Below are 19,317 nucleotides of genomic sequence, written 5' to 3'. Positions count from 1 at the left end.
ACAATATAGATCAAAATAGTTTTTTGAGGGAACGCTGCTGGACAGCTCTTGTGAGCCTCAAATTTTGAACCTAGCAGAAGATGGATTAGAGCTTAGACATTGAGTCAAACAGGTTCACAGCAAAAGTGTAGATGGTGCCCTCAGCTGTTCCAAATATTATAATCATATTATTAAAGGATAAGGCTGGTGTTTTTTAATGCATTGCTTACCGTCAACAAATCCTATGAAAATAACAAAATCAACAATGCGTTTGCTCTACTCCCGTTACTTTCTGACTTCCCACGTATCGTTTTGAGCCGTCAACCCAGAAGTCATTGGCTCCAATTGTAAGCTAAAAACCTTGAAATACAGCTCACAAAGACATAGTTTCAATTTTAAAAATCGCTAACTGTTACCACAAAAAGTCAGGCTATTGTAGTTATTACCAAATCAAATTCAAATGGGAACAAATTCTTCATTACGCCGGGGACTATTTTCGGTGCTACGGAACTACTTTCCTGAGATCGCAAAGTGTTTACAGCCGGCTTATTAAGTTGTTTGAGGAAAAAGTCGGCTGGCCCGGTGCATCGTGATGATGAAATATGTTGCCCAGAGCAACAGCATGGCTCTTTGACGTGTTTTTAATCCTTTTTTTAATACAATGGAGTTCTATGGCTGCTGGGACATGGCTTCATTGGGCACCGGCTACATGGACGAGATTTGTTGGCAAAACAAAATCATTGCTGATTTTTTCATAGGATTTGTTGACGGTAAGCAATGCATTAAAAAACACCGGCCTTATCCTTTAAGTGCAAATGAAAAATGTTGGAATTAGTGGTCTAAGGCGTGTACTATGTAACTGCAGTGTCCTGTCCTCTCTCTCTCTCTCTCTCTCATATTCTTTCTTGTTTATTTCTACGTTCAACTGTAAAATAAAAAAAGGCAGAAAAAAATGAATAAAATTAAAATAGCAGACTGAGCTTTGACTATTTTCTTTATTTTGACCATTATTGATTTATCATTAAACTGCCACATATGTAGCTGAAGCGAAAAAGTAGTTTTGTGATCAGGAGATGAATAAAACTTAAAGCCAATGATTATTAACATCACACCGAGGCCATATCCTGTCTGTCTGCTCTCTCTCTCACTCTCTCTCTCGCTCTCTCTGTGTTCAGACTGTTGGGCAGGCAGTCTGTTTTCACATCTGCGGAGGTTGAGATAATTCACAAGAATAGATTCAGTGCTACTGCAAAATACATATTGATTTTGGGAAAAAAAATATATCTTAGGTTCATCAATCAATATCTCCAAAATATAAAGGATCCAGTCTGTAGAATTTGTATCAATTTGTCAACCATGAAGTTAAGTTTCCTGCTATCTCTTCAGTTTTTCAACTCTATCGCTGATTGATATAACAATAGTGATTCAACCTATAGCCAGTCCATGAAAGCTTTTACATCTGCTGTTCTAAACACCCAGTGTCTGGTAGGTCTTTCCTCTGAAAAAGGTGCACAGGAAGTGATGAGTCTAACATTTTCAGTTTGTTTGGAGTAAATAGTTGAAGAACTGGGTAGTTAGCAGGTCTGTGCAGCAATAGCCACCATGGCTGAACAGACAAAGAAACAAGCAAGAAATTAGAAACTCAAACTTCAACAGAAAATGTAAAAAAGCACTTAAAAAAGCACTTAGTACCAAAGATGGAAACAAAATAAAAAAAAAATAAAAAAAAGCATATCAATGCACCAAAGATGGAGACAAAATAAAAAATAAATTTAAAAAAAGCATATCAATGCACCAAAGATGGAGACAAAATAAAAAACACCACAGCAATGGCCACGTAGCAAAATAAACAAGTAAACAGTAAACATGTTGTCCCCAACAAAGGATGCAGAGTTGTAGTGGGGCAATAAATAGAAAATATGTTACCTCATGTTTCTTGATTGACATACAGACAATAAAACAAACAAAATGGAGCAATGAAACGCATAATTCTCCTATGTTTTGTCAAAATCCAATCAGCAACGTCCAATACATTGTGCATGAAGTACAGACAAGTAAACAAACACTGTAGCACCCCCCACCCCCCCCCCCCCCCCCCCAAAGTAAAAACCCAGACAGCAAAATAAAATTGGGCCAGTTCTGGGCCAGATCCACCATAACATCCCGTACAGATCTACAAAACGGATCCGCTCCAGTGTCCTTTTGCACAACGGGCCAATACCAGCACGGGTTTGGATTGCGGATCTGAACTGGATTTGGGCCATGACCGGCCCGCTACAGCTATAAATTACATGATCAGGAACTTACATTTTACACTCCGATCAGCACTGGGCTGGTTCTGGTCCAGATCTGTGCCACAACACATTTTTCCATATTGCTTTTATACTTTTTGTCCTAAACTGTAACAGGAGACAACTGCCGGTACTCTGAAATTGTATTTATTTTGGGTAATACATACTTTTCCCAAACCATTTATACAAAAAAAAGTCCACAGTTTGAACTCTCAATCAAATGAGGGCAACACAGATCCATTCCATACAATGCAATCTGCATGAAGGCAATTTTCACAACAGAAGAAATAATACTGTATCTTTCAAGTGCTCTCAGCCAGGTAACAGGCCCTGACTGTTCTTATCAGTCACTGAACTGAAAGTTTAAGTCAGTCTTTGTTTATATCAAGAGATTGCAAAATAGAGTATGAAACAGGTAAAACATCACATACTGTAGTTTAACACAGATTTGTGACTACAACTGAACCCTTCACATTGCCAACTGACAAATGAATATCTTTTTTTACAAACCTAGGTATGTCCATTCGATTCATGTGGATTCCTGCTCACGTAGGTCTGAAGGGGAATGAACAGGTTGATTCATTAGCAAAACAAGCCCTGCAAAAAGAATCAGTTGAGTTAGATATAACATTAAGTAAATCAGAAGTTAAAGGAATGATTTGGAGGAAAGCACTGGATAAATGGCAAAAGCAGTGGGACAGTGAATTAAGAGGAGGATTTTTCAAAACAAGGTTAATGAATCATTTAGAAATGTAGGCTGGTGCAGAAAAGAGGAAAACGTAATCAACCGAATAAGGCTGGGTCATTCCAACCTAAATAAGACACTCAAGGTTATAGGTAAGCATCCAAATGGTCTGTGCCATCACTGTCAAGTTGAAGAGAGTGTAGAACATGTGATTATATGCAGTGTGGGAAATATGAACAGGAAAGACAACAAATGAAAGGATTCAGAGAGGTGGGAATTCAGTAGTTTGCAATTAAGACAATAATTAATTTATCAAGTGGCGCATGTTGCAGAATTTTCTTTGATTTTATTACTCAAACAGGATTAAAAGGTAGAATTCAGTCTCTGGTCCACACTCCGAAGCAGAAGGTGGCGGCAATGCACCTATGACGTTGGTTTCCAACCGCCGTTAAAAGACGAAGAAGAAGAAGTCCTATTTTTTTTTCTTCTTCTTCTTTGGTTACACTGACACTGGTGCACCACTGACAAGTAAACGTTTGTCAAACACCCTCCTCAATAGAAAATTAGTAGCGTCTGTTCAAATGAAATAGTCAGGACTTGCAGACGGGTTGTCGCTGTAGAATAAGGCCGGGGTCTGACTTTCTATGTTTCAAATGCACGCGTTGCTATATAACGGTAGTTTGTTTAGGAAGGTAGCAGATAATATGCTAGCTAGATAGCTAACCTGCAGCAGTGATGCCGCTGGAAAGAACTCTGTCGGATCTCTGTTCAAGAGTTGACGGTAGGGATCAACAACTTACTAAGCTAAGCCATTTAACCTGTTTAGTTTGCCTTAACAGCAGATGCTGTTAGACGCATGCTAGCCCTGATATCTCTGTACTCTCTCTCTTGCTATCTCTCTCTCGTACGAAGACAACGTCACGCCAAACTCTTAAAAAATCTTTCCTTATATATCAGCAATAATATAGCTACATAAAGCTACACTGTACAATATGACTCAATATGTTATATATAGAAAACTGTAATTCACCAAGCAATTTTTATATCAACATTTTTATTATTATTATTATTTTTTTTAGAATTGGTCTACCCCTCGCTACTGCCCATTACGATGTGTTTGGGTGAAAGACTGGGTAACAGGCGAGTCGGATAAAAGTTTAAATTTTGTCGAAATAAACTGTGCTCGGTGAATTGTGTATGCCGAATTAAAGAGTGTCTCCGAAAGATTAACAGAAGACTAACGTTTGGTTATGTGGCCATGGCTTAAAGTTGTAGGCCTATTGTGTTGTATTGTACGTTCTGTTTTACCAGGTATACCAACCAGTAAGCAAGAAAACATTTAATTGACAATAGTTTTTTTATTAAGTTGGGCATGACTTTATCTCCATGCTAGAGACTGGGGCTATCTATGCCTGTTACAAGTAACTACTAAGCAACAAGTTGTCTTAACATTAGGTGTCTTATTAGAATAATACTTATGTCCTGTCCGTAAATTTAAGATCAGTTTTTAATCAAGATACTATAATGTGTGAGGTCCTATATTAAAGGAATAGTTCACCCAAAAAATTAAATTCAGTCATAGTCATTATCTACTCATCCTCATGCCAGTACAAACTCGGGTGAGTGTTTTTTCTTCATACAACTTAACAGCAGTTCTCAGGCTCACTGCCGGAGGAGCTTTCTTCCAAACAATTGCAGTAAATGGAGTCCAGTCCAACAAATGTCCATAAAATGACTCCATACAGCTTGTGTAGTATAATCCAAGTCTTCTGATGCCATACGATCGCTCTGTGAGTGGAATTGATAAAATTGATCCATTATTTCATGAAAATCGAGTCGATCGGCACTGTATTTATTTCCATATTACCAAACCTTGCGGGGCCACCGTGGCGGTGCAAGGTTTGTGTGTGCGACAGTGCGCGACCTCCATCTCTCCCAAATCACATAGTAGACAGATTATATATTACATCAAATGAACATTGTACTGCACAGCTTTTCTCATAGTTATCATTGGTGGTCCAAGCACATAGTGCTGGCTTCCTTGGTTCTTTCTGCATCTATTGACATTGGCCACACCATTTTTAATTTTTGGTAAAAATCTTTTTGCGCTACTCCTACAGATTTTGTCCAATCTTCACCAAATTTGCCACACAGCATGTCTTGACTTTCCTGCACAACAGTTATTGAGCAGTTTTTGATATTCCATACCGTTTTGATACAATTGGCTTTCAAAATTTGTAGGTGGGGCCTAATGTACAAAAATTGCCATAACTCATGAACTTTTTATGCTACATTAAGCAAATTTGGTCTGATTGATTCTGAGGTACCGTGCAAATTTTGGTGGCATTTCGCCCGTAGGTGCCGCTATAACAACATCATAATTTTAAATGGCCATACACATACAGTACGTATCTCAGTCATTATACAGTACAAACTTCAAAATGCTCAGTATGTCACACCAGAGGCCATCAGGTGCTTGGACCCCGCCAATTGCCACTTGCGGTTGAATGTTGTTATTGAAATTCTTGTTGCTTGGCCTCCCAAATGAAATCGAGCATGTAAAGATTTCCCTGCTGATCCTCTTATGTAATCCAGGCAGCATCAGCTCTAAACCTAGCTATTCCCCCTGGACCAGAGAGACCATACCCTCAGATAAATACTAAGCTGATCAGTTAAGCAGTCAAGCCAGAAGATTGAACAGGGTCCTCCAAAGTCTGTACCCTTTCTTTCAAAACTTTGATAAATCGGTCTAAGCGTGGCAGTGGGTGTGGCTTCTCATAAAAAGGCATGCAATTGGCATGCGATTAGAAATAAGGTCTCACATTATGTTTTCCGATGTGTGTTTTTTGCAGATAAACAAGGCAAAAACAAATTGCCAGATTTTGAACGGACCTTATCGTGGTAGGAGGGCTTTAAAACGACAACAAAGTCTCTGCTGTGCTTGGCTGTTCACTTTGTTTCACTCACTACCATTCGGGAACCTCTGCTGATATTTACTAGCCATATTATGCTTAAAGAGCAACTAAACCCCACCCAAATCTGTGGTGAAGCCTGACACCTAATTGTGAAAAGTAGGATACTGAACAGGTCATCTGCTATTGGCTGATCTTTGAGCCAGGTGATGTCACCTTCTATAGAGTACAACAGGTGGTGACATCACCCGGCACAAAGACCAGCCAATAGCAGATGACCAGTCTTCACCAGGCTTCACCAAAGATTTGGGTTTGGGGTTTAGTTACTCTTTAAGTAAAGCAGAAATATTGCACATTTAACCTTTTAACTTTTCACACTGATTGGCAAAAGGGGGGCCTGGCTACTCATAGTATGGCATGTAACTTCTGAACAAATTCACGCAATTCACATGAAACTTTAGGGAAATGTTGGTCATGGGTTTAGTGGGTTTGGCTTTTCATAAAAAGGCATGGAACATCCGTGTAAATAATATTTAGTCATGGCAGATTTAGAGAGTAAGATGAATGTAGACAAATGTCATGAATTGTGGTGTTTATCCAAAAGATGTCAGTGGGGCAGGCAGGAGTTTTGGTTTTATTTCCTGATGTTGTAATATCACTTGCACTTCTGAACTGATGGCATTACATTTGCACGTCCACTCTTAGATTAATACAGGACAGGGTTAACACAATATGCCAAACATGTTAGACTTCATGGCTCTAAACATTTAATTTCCTGTTGTTTTCTTCTTCTGCCCATTTATAGTTTCATTAGTTGTGTTCAATCAAAAATGGGCTTTGTTTCTTTATTTTGATTTTTAAATTGGTCTTAAATCCAATTCCAGGTAGCATTTATAGATTTTAAAAAGTCTTAAATCTGGCCTTGAGAAACCGGTAGATACCCTGTAGATAGTAAGAGACATATTTTCCCATACTAGAGAACATTGGAGTCATGCATGTTGCTGATAAGGATCAGATAGTCATGTATGAGAAGGAATATGTCTACGTGTTGTATGAATGGACCATCCTGATTTCTAGGTTATGAGAGGACACAGGAGACGCTGTCTAGGGACTCTTCAGCGGAGCTTGAAGATGCCAGACTGATTTTCATCAATCAACCTCAACTCAGCAAATTCTGCACTAACCAAGTCTGGTAAGTTCATGATTACATGATCCATCCTAAACCACGCTAAAAAAGTTTTACTGGTAGGTTTAGCCACATCACTGCGTAGACAAGTGGCAGTGAAAATTTATGCATTTGTTGAAACAGCCTATTATTTTTTAAGACAGGGTATCTGCGGCCTACTTAAAGTCTTAAATTAAATTATCTAAATTTAAGGCCTTAAAAACGATTACAATTTCTTAAATCCAGTTAATAAAGTTAGGTTTTATTTCTTCACCAATTAATGACACATTTCTTTGTGCTGCATGTCCACACTTAGATTAATCCAGAACAGGGTTAGTGGTCCTAAACACAGTAGACTGCATGTCCCTCATTATGGTTTTTAAATTGGTCTTATATTCAATTCCAGTTGCACTGTAAAGGTCTTAAAGGAACGTTAAGTTATTTATGACTTTTAGCAATCTATTCTTATCAACTATGGAATTGCAACATCGACAGGTCTCTGGCACAGCTTACGGTGGAAATAGTAAAGTCACATTTTCACAATAGAAAGGAGTAAGCTAGCTAATCAGAGAAGAGATCCAACACAAACATCTAGTGAAGAGGTAATATATCACCATGTAAAATACTGGAATAATATGCTTTGTCATTTGTGTTTTTTTGCTTGAGAACAAGACTTTTTAGCCTTTGTGGCTGAAATGTGTACACTCGTAGCACCTTCTTCCATCGTTGAGCAGTTGAAATTGCTAGTAGGTGGTTGGTGGGGGTGGACAGGTATAAATTTGTAACTCAATTTTGATATCTCAGACACCGCTGGTCCAATTTTGACAAAACTTGTAGGGATGATGCATTTTGGCAGCTGTTCTGGCTTTAAAAAATTACACTGCTTGGCCTGATGGGGACGCTATAATTAAAGGTCAAAATTTCAACCTTTGAAAAGCTATAACTGCTCGACCATTGGTCCTATTTTGATTAAACTTGGAGAGATTATACATGTTGTTACTGATTGGCCCAACGAGTGCCTGCATCATTCATTGGGGATGACATGTTTCTTTGTTCCATAAAGGCCATAGTACACTTGCTGTGGAAATTAATTTCAGCAGGTTTATACAAACAAAAAGACAAGTTTGCGGAAACACCAAAGTGCTGCATTAGCTTCAGACTCCGCAGTGTGAAAAGGCTTGCTGGCTGAACTGGTCAAATTCTTCCACCACAGCCACCACTGTGCGATTGTATGCATTTGGTCTAAAATATCGCATGATTGGTTGTGTTGCCTTGTGGAAAAGCATCTCCATTTGCTTTTACAGTTCATTGCATTTGTTTAGATTTCCATGCCAACATCTCGTGGATAACTCTTCAAAATGAATAATCTGGAGGCTTGGCTTGCTAAGCTAGTTAGAGGATATTTGCACCTTTATGACTAACGCCTTCTAAATCCTCATATTCCCTCAACCGCCTTTGTCGCTCTTTCACCACAGTGGTTGTTGTTGCTGTTCTCTGAGTTTTTGTCACTACTATTTCCGGTTTCCCTCGGTTGCAGTTAACTCTTAAATCTTTCTGCGCCCATACTGGCATGGAGAGTAAATTAGCAAATAATGCAAAGCCATGCGACTATACACAAATTTGTATGCAGTGACGTGTTCTACTGTGTTTCTATTTTGGGCAGGCTCGGCTTGATTATAAGTATACTGTACCCTTGAGTATTGTGTTAACTCTGTTTTTCTCTCCAACCATAAGCAGCACTGCCAAGTACAACGCGCTTACCTTCCTGCCACGCTTCCTCTTTGCTCAGTTCAGGCGGGCAGCCAACTCCTTTTTCCTCTTCATAGCTCTCCTGCAGGTAGGCCAAAGCATCAACCCTGCTACAGAAAGTGTGAAATGATTTCAGCCAGACACATGATTACATTTGTGTCATTTAACCTGTGTTGTCTCCACCCTGGTAGCAAATCCCAGATGTATCTCCAACGGGGCGGTGGACCACCCTGGTCCCGTTGATCCTCATCCTCTTGGTGGCTGCTGTGAAGGAGATCATTGAGGACCTGGTGAGAGAGACTGCAATGCATCTGTTTTGATCCAATTTTGTTTTCAAGAGGGGATTAGGGTTAGACCAATAAATTAGTTTGCTGATATATTGTTTTTATTGTGGCCTAAAATGCTTGATTTTGCGGCGGCTTTTCTCAAAAATTGCAATGCAATTTGCAATGTTTTGTGTGTTTTTTTGCGATAAAATTGCAGGAATGGGTGAAAATTGCAAAAAAAATAATTGCGATTTTTGAAATAGAAATGAGTCCTGAACCACTTCTCATACACAGTGTTATTGGCTTGCTTGTTCTTCAACCAACTGAAGAACAAGTCAAAATAAAGACAGAAGTCACTTGCGGTGATTCAGATCATTCAGTAGTTTGTATTTTCCTTTTACAAGTCAACTTTCTGACAAAACCTTTAAAGTATACCCAAAAATAGAATGGTTAAAAAAATGACAATACAATATTCAACGTGGCCTAAAAAGTTAGTAACTATATATATTCTGAGCAAAATTACCAGAAATATGCTTTTGAATACTAATGTGTTTGCATCCCTGATATTTGCTTATCACCAACATACAGTCAATCATGGGTCAGCGTTAATGGAAACATATATAGCACTAAATGTCATTTGAATTCTTTCCTAACAGAAGCGCCACAAAGCAGACAGTGTGGTCAACAAGAAAGAAACCAGAGGTGAGATGAGCTTTCTGTCTCTGGAGTTAGATTTGATAATGGAAGTGAAGGTGTCCCAGCCTTCTGAGAAAATAGAGAAAATATGGGTTGTCATAGTAATAATAATAACAGTAGCTTTTTTGCAGTTTGTAACAAGTAAATTGGAATTGCTATTTGTGTAAAATTGATAAAAGGGTAAAGGAGAAGAGAACTTGAACTGAAAAGAAATTTGACAACTCAGTAACCTTATCATTACTTGTTTGCAATAGCACAATAACTGCATGCATTGCACTGACACAGCAATGCCAAATTACAGGAAAAAGTGCATAGAATCAAAGTCTAAAAATATATGGGTCAGTAATATCTGTGCATCAATCCATTAATACCTCTTTTTGCCTGTCTTTCTGTCTGTCTGTCTCTCTCTCTCTCTTAATACTCATCCTTCCCTTCTCCAGTTCTGCGAAATGGGACATGGGAGAGTGTTGATTGGGCCAAGGTATGTTTTTGGGACTCCAGTGGTATTCCTAATGAGATACACTTGAGGATAAGTTATGTGACAACCGCTAGATAAAAGCATGAGCATTCATTTTATGTGGGTAACTAGTGTGTTCTTTTCAGGTAGAAGTGGGGGATGTAGTCAAGGTTATTGGGAAAGAGTACATCCCAGCAGACTCGGTCCTGCTCTCCTCCAGGTAGCTGTCTCATGTTTATCAAGCCTCTTCAACAAGAACAACTGATCTGAGCTCAGTGACCAGACAGGCCTGCTTAAAAAGTGTATATGTCAATTTGGAAAAGTGTTTTCACTGCTCAGCATGCATACTTCCATATGTATTCAGAAGCAGTCAACCTCCATTAGCTGCTCTGGGCATTTGCTGTCACCACTGACAGGCTTCCCCCCCCAGCTCTTAAAGGAAAAATCCACCCTAAAACACTTTAACACTGTTGAATAGCAGCTATTGGCCAAATGTAGATGACGGGAATCTCCTGTCAAGATAGTTCAAGTTATATATTTTATTACCACATCAACTTGCAGTTCAGTTGAGTTGGAATTTCTCTCAGTGTGCTCACAGAGCATAATACATAAAAAAGACAAGACATCAATCAAAGGTAACAGAACAAAAATCATACCCCTCCCTTGATATCACACAACATAGAATGGAACAGTGCATACAATCGATTGCATAAAAACTTGGAAATTAAATAGAAATTTTTTAAATTTTTAAATATTTAAGTGCCAGGTACATTTGAAGAAACAAATTCTATTGCACAGGTTAATGTCTCATGCAAACCTGTGAGGCATGTAGAGGTTGAATAAAAGAGGGTCGAGGATTGAGCCCTGTGGAACCCTGTGGAATTTAAGACCTGGCCAGAGTCCAATCCAATTTTCTAGTCTATCTAATAGTATCGTGTGATCAGCAGTGTCAAATGCAGCAGTGAGATCCAGAAGTAGAAGGATAGAAAGCTTCTTTGGAGCCCCCCCTTCTTACAATTCAGAAAAACTGACCACCCCCTCCCCCCCACCCACCTCACCATTACACAAACAAGACTTGTGTCACTCTGTCGTCCTGTTCATATGTACACTTATGACCACCTTGGGCTTGTATGCCCCTGACCAGGGATGGAATGTCAGGTGTGATGTTAGTGACAGCCAGTCTAAAGTCTGGTGGACATCGAGTCTGTTGAAGGCTTTTGTTTTTATTGTTAGAAGTGCGCTGAAGGCTTTCTCAGAGAGGTATGTAGTGCTGAATGGTAGAATAATCCTTGTAGTTGCATGTTTAGCCGAGTGCTTTGTTTCCTGGTGTCTCTTCATTTTGCTCGGTTTCATGCTGTCGTTAGCTAGTTTCTCTCCTCAAATGATACATTCTGGCCGACATCTGACCTGTCCTTCTATAAAACCAAAGCTGAGGTAGCTCTCAAGATATACAGTGGCGTGTCCAGGCCATTTTGACTGGGGTGGCCGATGTGGGGCACAGACTCAAGCAAGGGAGGCACTTAGGAAGGTCTTCTGACCAAGGCCTTCTGGCTGTCCCAAAATCCAGGCTTAAAACTAAGGGCGACCGAGCTTTTTCAGTTGTAGCTCCCACTCTCTGGAACCGTCTTCCTTTAGTCATAAAAAACACAGAGTCAGTGGATAGTTTTAAGAAGCTTTTAAAAACTCACTTGTTTCGTAAGCACTTTGTTTTGTAATATGTGTTTGCCTTCTGTGCAGTTTTACTGTTTTTATTTTGTTATTTTCTGCTTTTCTGTTTCTAATTTTATTTTTTATTTCTATTTTTAATGTTTTCATTGTACAGCACCTTGTAACTCTGGTTTCGAAAGGCTCTTTATAAATCACGTTTACTTACTTACTTACCGTATTTCCTCTAATAGTGGCCGGTAGTCAATTAAAAGCCGGGTCTCCGATAATGGCCGGGGCCGTGGTCGACACGAACAAATAAAGGCCGGCCTCAAATACAGGCCGGGGAAAAAAACAAAGGAAACAAGACTAGGTCAAAACCTAGTATATGGCTGGACAGTGTCCGTCTCCTCTCTCCGCCACTGTCCTCTCCACCGTGCCCACGGCCCGTACCTATCGGGGACACCCGGTGACGCATCGGCGTCGGGAGGCGGGGTCCCAGGAACACGGGAACACGGGAACAAATCGGCGCCCAGCTATTGGCACTGGCCGGAACCGTGCCCCCGGGAAAGTCGAAGCTCGGCAGTAAGCCCTCGGCACACCGAAACCTCCATGCCGCCGACAGAACAGAGGGCTGTCAGGTGGACTGAGCTCGCGCATCGAAATAAACGGCGATATGATATAATTGTATAGATTCTACTTTAGCTTCAGTTAGCTTCAGCTTACATGCAAACAACGGTGGATACCGGTAAACTCCTGGTGCCTGTTATACATGTAACTGTAGTTTGTAGTAACATACAAGTGCCACATGATGGCAGTATGCCACAAAATGGCTCGGCCGGCGGAAGTCTCTGGAGCATGCCGTCGTCGATTACCGTAATTATCATAATGCATTACAGTAACAAAAAAACGTCTACCTAACGTACCCCAACAGAAGCAGATCAGAAAACAAGGAGGCTTCGTACTAAAATATGAGCAAATATACTTATCAAACAGAGGGAATTAGAAATAAAGGCCTGTCTCTAATATAAGCCTGCTTCCAATAAAGGCCTGGTACCCTCTGCAGTTGAGGTAAATAAAGGCCCGGGCCAATATTAGAGGAAATACGGTACTTACTACTTACTTACTTAGGAAGGATGTAGGCAAGTCCCAGGTCAGAATTCAGAATTCTGAGTCAGAATTCTGACTTTAAACTCTGCATTCTGACTTTAATCCCAGAATTCCAACTTTAATCTCAAAATTCTGACTTTAAACTCAGAATTCTGACTGTGATCTTTGGCACCCCCTGAGGGGGGCTCAGATCCTAGGCTGGGAATCACTGCTATAGCAGTACAAGCATGCATGAGATTTGATTTCATAAGTGCACTATTATAGGCCTCATTAATGCACTCAGAAGGGTCGCCCCTATCTAAGAAGCATTGTTTCATATCAGTGGCATTCTTTATGTAGTCCCAGTGGAATGGCAAATACATCTAAGCCTATAAAATTGTCTCTTAAGTAGTCCATGTTTGAGTGCCTTAGGATGTGAGCTACTGGCCAGAAGGAGCGAATTACAGTTTCCTTCTGATAAAGAGAGGTGCAAAGTTTTCCACCCTCTAGTTCATATTACGGAAACACATTTAAAATCATGCTCAACAAGAGAATTTTAGATCAGGGTTCATTGCATTGAGGTGGTGATAAATTCTCTAAACTCCTTTAAACCTTGCATTTTTATATCAAAATCTTATTACTTTTACTTACTGGAAAGTAGAAAATATTTAGTGGTGACTTCATTGTGTACCAGTAGGCGTACATAAAAATTCCAATCAATAAACCATCACAGAGTTTCGAACAATTCCACCCCTCTGACCCTCCCATTAAATAAAACTGTGTTTCTCTCCCTAACTCATATCCCATTGGTTTACACTTTTGAATGATCCCTCCCCACGTTATGTCCCACCCCAATATCCTGTTTCAACAGGAAATATATGACATTAAGGAAGCAAGATGCTCTCAAAATGCTGTTTCATTCCCCCAATCCCATTATGGCCCTTCGTTTTGAGTGACACTCAGAAGTCTTAGTGATGTAGCAGGAAGGGCCACTCAAAGATGTGACCTGGCCTGCAGCAAATCTGAGGGTTAGTGTCTAGGCCAAGTATTTAGGGGCCGAATTGGGACGTGGGGTTTGTGACTTGGAGCTGCAAGTTTATGTGACATCAGTTAACCAGGGAGGATAGTTAATTTCTATAAGCTTTTTCAATGTTAGAGATGACTGTTGTGTCATCCGCACACTTAAACATCTTTACAGAGTTAGCAGCAAGTTTCTGACTTCATGCACAGCTACATTGCTGTTTGATAGCAGAACATTTTCAGCTATCTAAAACATCAGTGGTAAACATCAGATTTTGATGTCAGCCCCTCAGAATCAAAGAGCAAGGGCTTCTCTCAACAGCCACCTTTTGCACTGACGTTTAACAGTCATACAGGGAGAAATGCATCATAGAAGAGGCAGAGATACCAATTTCTCCACCGACAGTAGCCTCAATAGACCAGAATAGGACACAGGACTTGTTGTGTTTTGCACTCTCTTACTTTGACTATGCTATTGCTGTTGCTATCACTCTCTTCATTTACACGTATAATCCCCAGTTGAATGATCACACTTTCAAGCCATTTATATGCCCGTACACCCACATTTGATTGAAAGTTTACACCCATTCTCTGTTGAAAGGCATTCTGGGAACGTGGCAAACACTAACTGAAGTAAAAGTAGACAAGGCAGGTTGAGGCAAAGTGGGTACAGTAAAAAAGTAAATTATTTATCGCAAAATAAGATTGATGATATCTAACAGTATAAGAGTATCTGAGGGGGAGTTTTCCTTTACTCTCAATAATTGCAAATGGACAAAGTTACCTCTTGAAAAGTATGATCTGGCATACAGTAAGAAATAATATTAACTGGACCTACTCATGCTTTTTCCCATGGCGCAGCCGAGGGCATCACGAGCCAAATTCAGGTCAGTCAGTCAGTCAGTCAGGTAACGCGAGATGATACGCTTTGTCAGATGGCCTCTAGAGGGCGTTTTGACTGTGAGATGCAGTGTTTCCCATACAGAGGGAGAAAATTAAAAGTTGGTCAGTGTGTAGAAATGGATCTAAATGGATCTCTAATGCACCTGATGTGCGCATCACGTCATGTCTGTAATTTGGAGATGCACAGACAGCAGACCAGCAGCATTGAACTCAATCCACATTGTCTTCCGGTGTGAAAACAAAAGCAGACAGTAACTTGTCTTCGCTGCCCTACAGACTTTAACGGTAGGTGACGTCATCTTGTGGTATTTAAGTAATGTTAGTGGAATTAAGTAATTTAACCGTGTTGCAGTGCTTCAGTGCATAGAATTGAACACATGCGCCGTGGGTCTGTACAGGATCTGTGCTTGTTGTAGATGTGTTTGAAGTATGATTTTTAGCTTTGGGTTTTCAACATAAAAGTAAGAAAGTGGTGCTAAGCACAGGTCTCCAGAGAGGTCAATTTTGGTGGTTCATGAGCTCCTACAGAGCTATGTACATAAAAAAAAAAGAAAGTTTTCTACTGAATTGAAGTATCACATTATCAGCCACGATGTGAAGGATAAGACTGAGAGATCAGCAATCATACTTGGAGAGGCTTGATTAAACACTGGTCATTGTTTGTGTAGGTAATAGATGGTCCTACTTAGTGTAGAAAACATCCTGTATTCTGACAGTGGTGATCGTCCTTGGGTACTTTGGATTCAAAGGCCTACATTCAAAGTATGCTGAGTCTAAGTTTTTGTTCTAGTCTGATTTGTGACACAGTTTCTGAGTACATAATACACAATATTCTCTTGATTGGCAAAGTGATTTGGTTGAGTTTCATTCTTAATGGACATTAATTACCATAACCCGGTTTTCCCATTTGACCCATTAAAAGGTAAATGTCAAACAAAATTTGGCAAATCTAGGATTTTACCTCCATTGCAACACAAATGGTTTAATATTGTATCTTACTGTACCTCCCTGTGTTGCAAGTTTCAGCCTTTCTCCCTGAATACACTCATGCACATCCCTACATGAAATAGGAATTGGGTTGGTGTATCTGCAGACTAAAACTAAAATAATTCCAGGAGTAAATGGAGCCAAGGTGCATTGAAGATCTGATCACCCAAACCACCTCCAGAGGTGGTCAGAGACACATTTGGCCACATTAACAACAAAGTGGAGATACAGTGTGTCTTCAGTCCACATGTAAAAACTATGTAACAAAAATAAACTTTGGCACACAGATCCAGGAAGAAAACATCATCAACTCAAACAAGCGGCAGGTAGTCTGACGAGTCAGGCCCATGGAATGCTATGCAAGCTACGGCTCCCAAAGCGTCTGACATCTACGCATTGGCTAATTACAAAATACATCTCCTGGCGAGAAATGACTGCTTATAGAGTTAGTTTGACTCCCTGGAATGGTGTGTGTGGGTCTTTTGTTATAAAAGCAATGTATGAAATACAAGCTGATTTTCTCCATACTCTACTAGCTAAGATCTTTTCCTGGTGTAAACATATCTTGTGCATGGAAGCTAAACTTCAAAATAAAAGCTCCCCATACAGTGCGCTTACTCGCAGCTCATTGCCTTGATAATAGGGGTGGGCGATACCGCAAAATTTGGTTTCGATCTGATACCAAGTAATACAGGGCCAGAATCGCCGATATCGATACCGATACCAATACTTTTTATTATTAAAAGCGGCTTATGTACTTTCATGTAGGGAGCAGTGTGTCATGATTTATGAGGTGAATGCATCATCAATAGGCTAAATCTGAATACATTTTCATGACCACTAAATTATTTGCCAAAGGTTAGCAATCATTGTAAGGTGAGTGGTAGAATTTCTACCTGCCACCTGTGAGACCCGGGTTTGATTCCCAACTGAAGCATGTATGTAGCAAGCAAAGCAAAAAAAAATTGACTTCATTCATTTATGTAGCACTTTGTAAAAAAGTGCTACATAAATGAATGAAGCCAGTTTTTTTTGCTTTCCACTGTTAATTACTTAATCACATGCATGTTAAAACACAGGACAGTTTTTAAAGGCAATAACAAAAATATTTTTTTTATTATTGTAAATTGAATGTGCAAACATGAAAAAAAGTTTTTTGAATAAACAAAGTGCACACAGTTATTTGTGAAGAACAATGAATGTTTTAAAACTTTCACAACTTTTATAAATAAGCAAAGTGCAAATAACTAAACAAAAGCACAAACTACCCTCAACCATTCTTCTTTCCTTCAGTTAGAGCAATGGTTCTGAGGGTGCGCGACGCATATGTTCGTTTGAGTGCACACGACACGACAACAGCAGTGGAGAAGCAAAGAGTGCATGCATGCACTAAGATGTGTTCACGACAACGGAATGTTGTTTGCACAGACAGTTCTACTCTTTGATGAAATGGGTACAACGTAGAAGAGAGAAACTGAAACTGGTATCGATCCTATTGACGCTAGAATCGATCTTCAAAAACGAGACGTAGTATCTGTAGTATCGATGTTTTGGAATCGATCCGCCCACCCCTACTTGGTAACACAGGAGATTTCGGGCAGGTATTGCAGGTACATGATGAAGAGGTGTGAAAATTGACCAGTACAACTTTTTCTTACAAGAATGGCTACATACCTTAGGCTTAAACTTTCCCCATCCCCCCAAGGAGCAACAAAGCAGGTTTTGATTGCTTAATCAAGGGGTGAGAATGTTTTTGCTTTGCTACCAACTGGATATGGCAAAGTGTTTGCTTTGGGTTATTTACCCAAATAATGGACAAGGGGAGCTAGACATCCATTGTTTATTTCCAAAGAATGGATGGATTTATGTAGGCCTCTTAACTAAAACATAAACTTTTGTTGCAGTTATGTCCAGAAAAGAAACACATTGCCATTGTAGTAAGTCAAAAACAAATTATTAATGCGAGATCAAGTACTATGCTGGACTGGTGGTTGAGCTATTGCCGTAATTGCCAAAGATAATTGGACAAGACAAGTGAGTTCACGGCTTAGGCAATTGATTTATCGAAATTAATCGAAAATAGTCAGGGAGACAATAACCTTTGTCTGTGGATGATGTTTTTTCTAGCTGTGGCGGATGGCGTAATAGATTTAAGATCTCTTCTTTTCGTGAGGATTACCTCAAAGTATCAGTGTTTAGGAGTGTCACCCCAGTACCAGTGCTGATGCTGACAGCAACAGCAACAGCAACTAACAACATGGTGAATGGTCATCTGTTCAGATTGTTGCTGCAGTGCCAAATAGTGATTGAAACACATGAAACCTTGTACAATGCAATTATTATAATACATCAGTTAAAGAAGGGACTAAGAATTGTGGTAAATGTATCATTATCAACAACAGAGGTGAAACTGGAAAGAAAGATCTTAACAGAAAACTGGCTATTTTTCCATACTTTATTGTTTTTACATCATCATGAATACATTGCGGGGAGAGAGACTTAAGACGCATACACACCATCCCGGTGAGTCAAAGTAACTATAAGCAGTCGTTTATGCCAGGAGACATATTTTGTAATTAGCCAATGTGTAGATGTCAGACCCTATGAGAGGTGTAGCTTACGTTGCATTCCATGGGTCTGACTCATTGAACTAGCAGCAGGCAACTCGGATAATAACATACTTGTCAAAAATGGACCATCAGGATACTGGTGCATGAGGAACATGCGAGACAAGACCTTAACTGTCAATTTTAAAAGATTTCAATATCAATTTCAACGCATTTTGATGTCAGTTGTAAATGTAATCCAGCTAAATCATATCTAGCCACAATCCAGATGCAATATGCCAGGTGCAAAGGGAACTTATAAATTATTTTAAATCCAAGAAGGGAAGTGGACAAGTGCACACTACAGGTAAAATGGCAGACATCTGGATGTAGTTTTGGTCTCATGCAGTGTCTTATTACTCTCTCCCTATCCTGTCCTGTGATCAAACCCTATCCCTCTACCTCTTAACTGTGTGTCCTGTCTGGTTATATGGTGTTACCTTGTGTTCCTTCTGTATTTGTTTCCCTTCGTCCTCCATTCTCTCTGCTGTTGTGTTGTGATGGTAACTGGTAACTGAAGGTGACGGTGGGGGATATAGTCAGAGCCTCCGACGGGGACCCACTTCCTGCTGACCTCGTCATGCTATCGTCCAGGTCAGGGATGCCACTATCACTCACTCCCTCCGTTAGGGCTATACGCAGAATTCGGCCCATCTAATCAACAGGGTTCCCACTGGTCATGGAATTTCGGGAATACCATGGAGTTTTGAGCAGTCTATTTGTGGGATTTTGGTATTTCGTAGAATTTGATTAATCAGGGAATTTTACAAATGGGTCACTTTCCAGGAATATAGCAGAATTCATTTTCCAACTTGTTTAACGTGTTTTCAGCCCAACTGGAGAGGAAACCACATTAACAAACCAGGAA

The 19,317-nt window shown here is 39.9% G+C and overlaps 1 protein-coding gene across 1 annotated transcript in view; it reads left to right on the top strand.

Moving 5' to 3' along the window:
• The first annotated feature begins 3,506 nt into the window (after positions 1-3,506).
• Positions 3,507-19,317, top strand: part of LOC139915120 (phospholipid-transporting ATPase IA-like) — a 49,421-nt gene continuing 33,610 nt past the window's right edge. The window contains exons 1-7 of the mRNA XM_078289666.1: positions 3,507-3,736; positions 6,945-7,059; positions 8,770-8,869; positions 8,973-9,071; positions 9,704-9,749; positions 10,184-10,224; positions 18,970-19,043. Of these exons, the coding sequence (XP_078145792.1) occupies positions 3,691-3,736; positions 6,945-7,059; positions 8,770-8,869; positions 8,973-9,071; positions 9,704-9,749; positions 10,184-10,224; positions 18,970-19,043 (521 nt within the window). The 5' untranslated portion in view covers positions 3,507-3,690. The remainder of the gene's footprint in view (positions 3,737-6,944; positions 7,060-8,769; positions 8,870-8,972; positions 9,072-9,703; positions 9,750-10,183; positions 10,225-18,969; positions 19,044-19,317) is intronic.

This window comes from Centroberyx gerrardi, chromosome 17 (genome assembly GCF_048128805.1).
Source record: "Centroberyx gerrardi isolate f3 chromosome 17, fCenGer3.hap1.cur.20231027, whole genome shotgun sequence".
NCBI classification, from domain to species: Eukaryota; Metazoa; Chordata; class Actinopteri; order Beryciformes; family Berycidae; genus Centroberyx; species Centroberyx gerrardi.
This window is presented reverse-complemented; position numbering and strand designations above follow the sequence as displayed.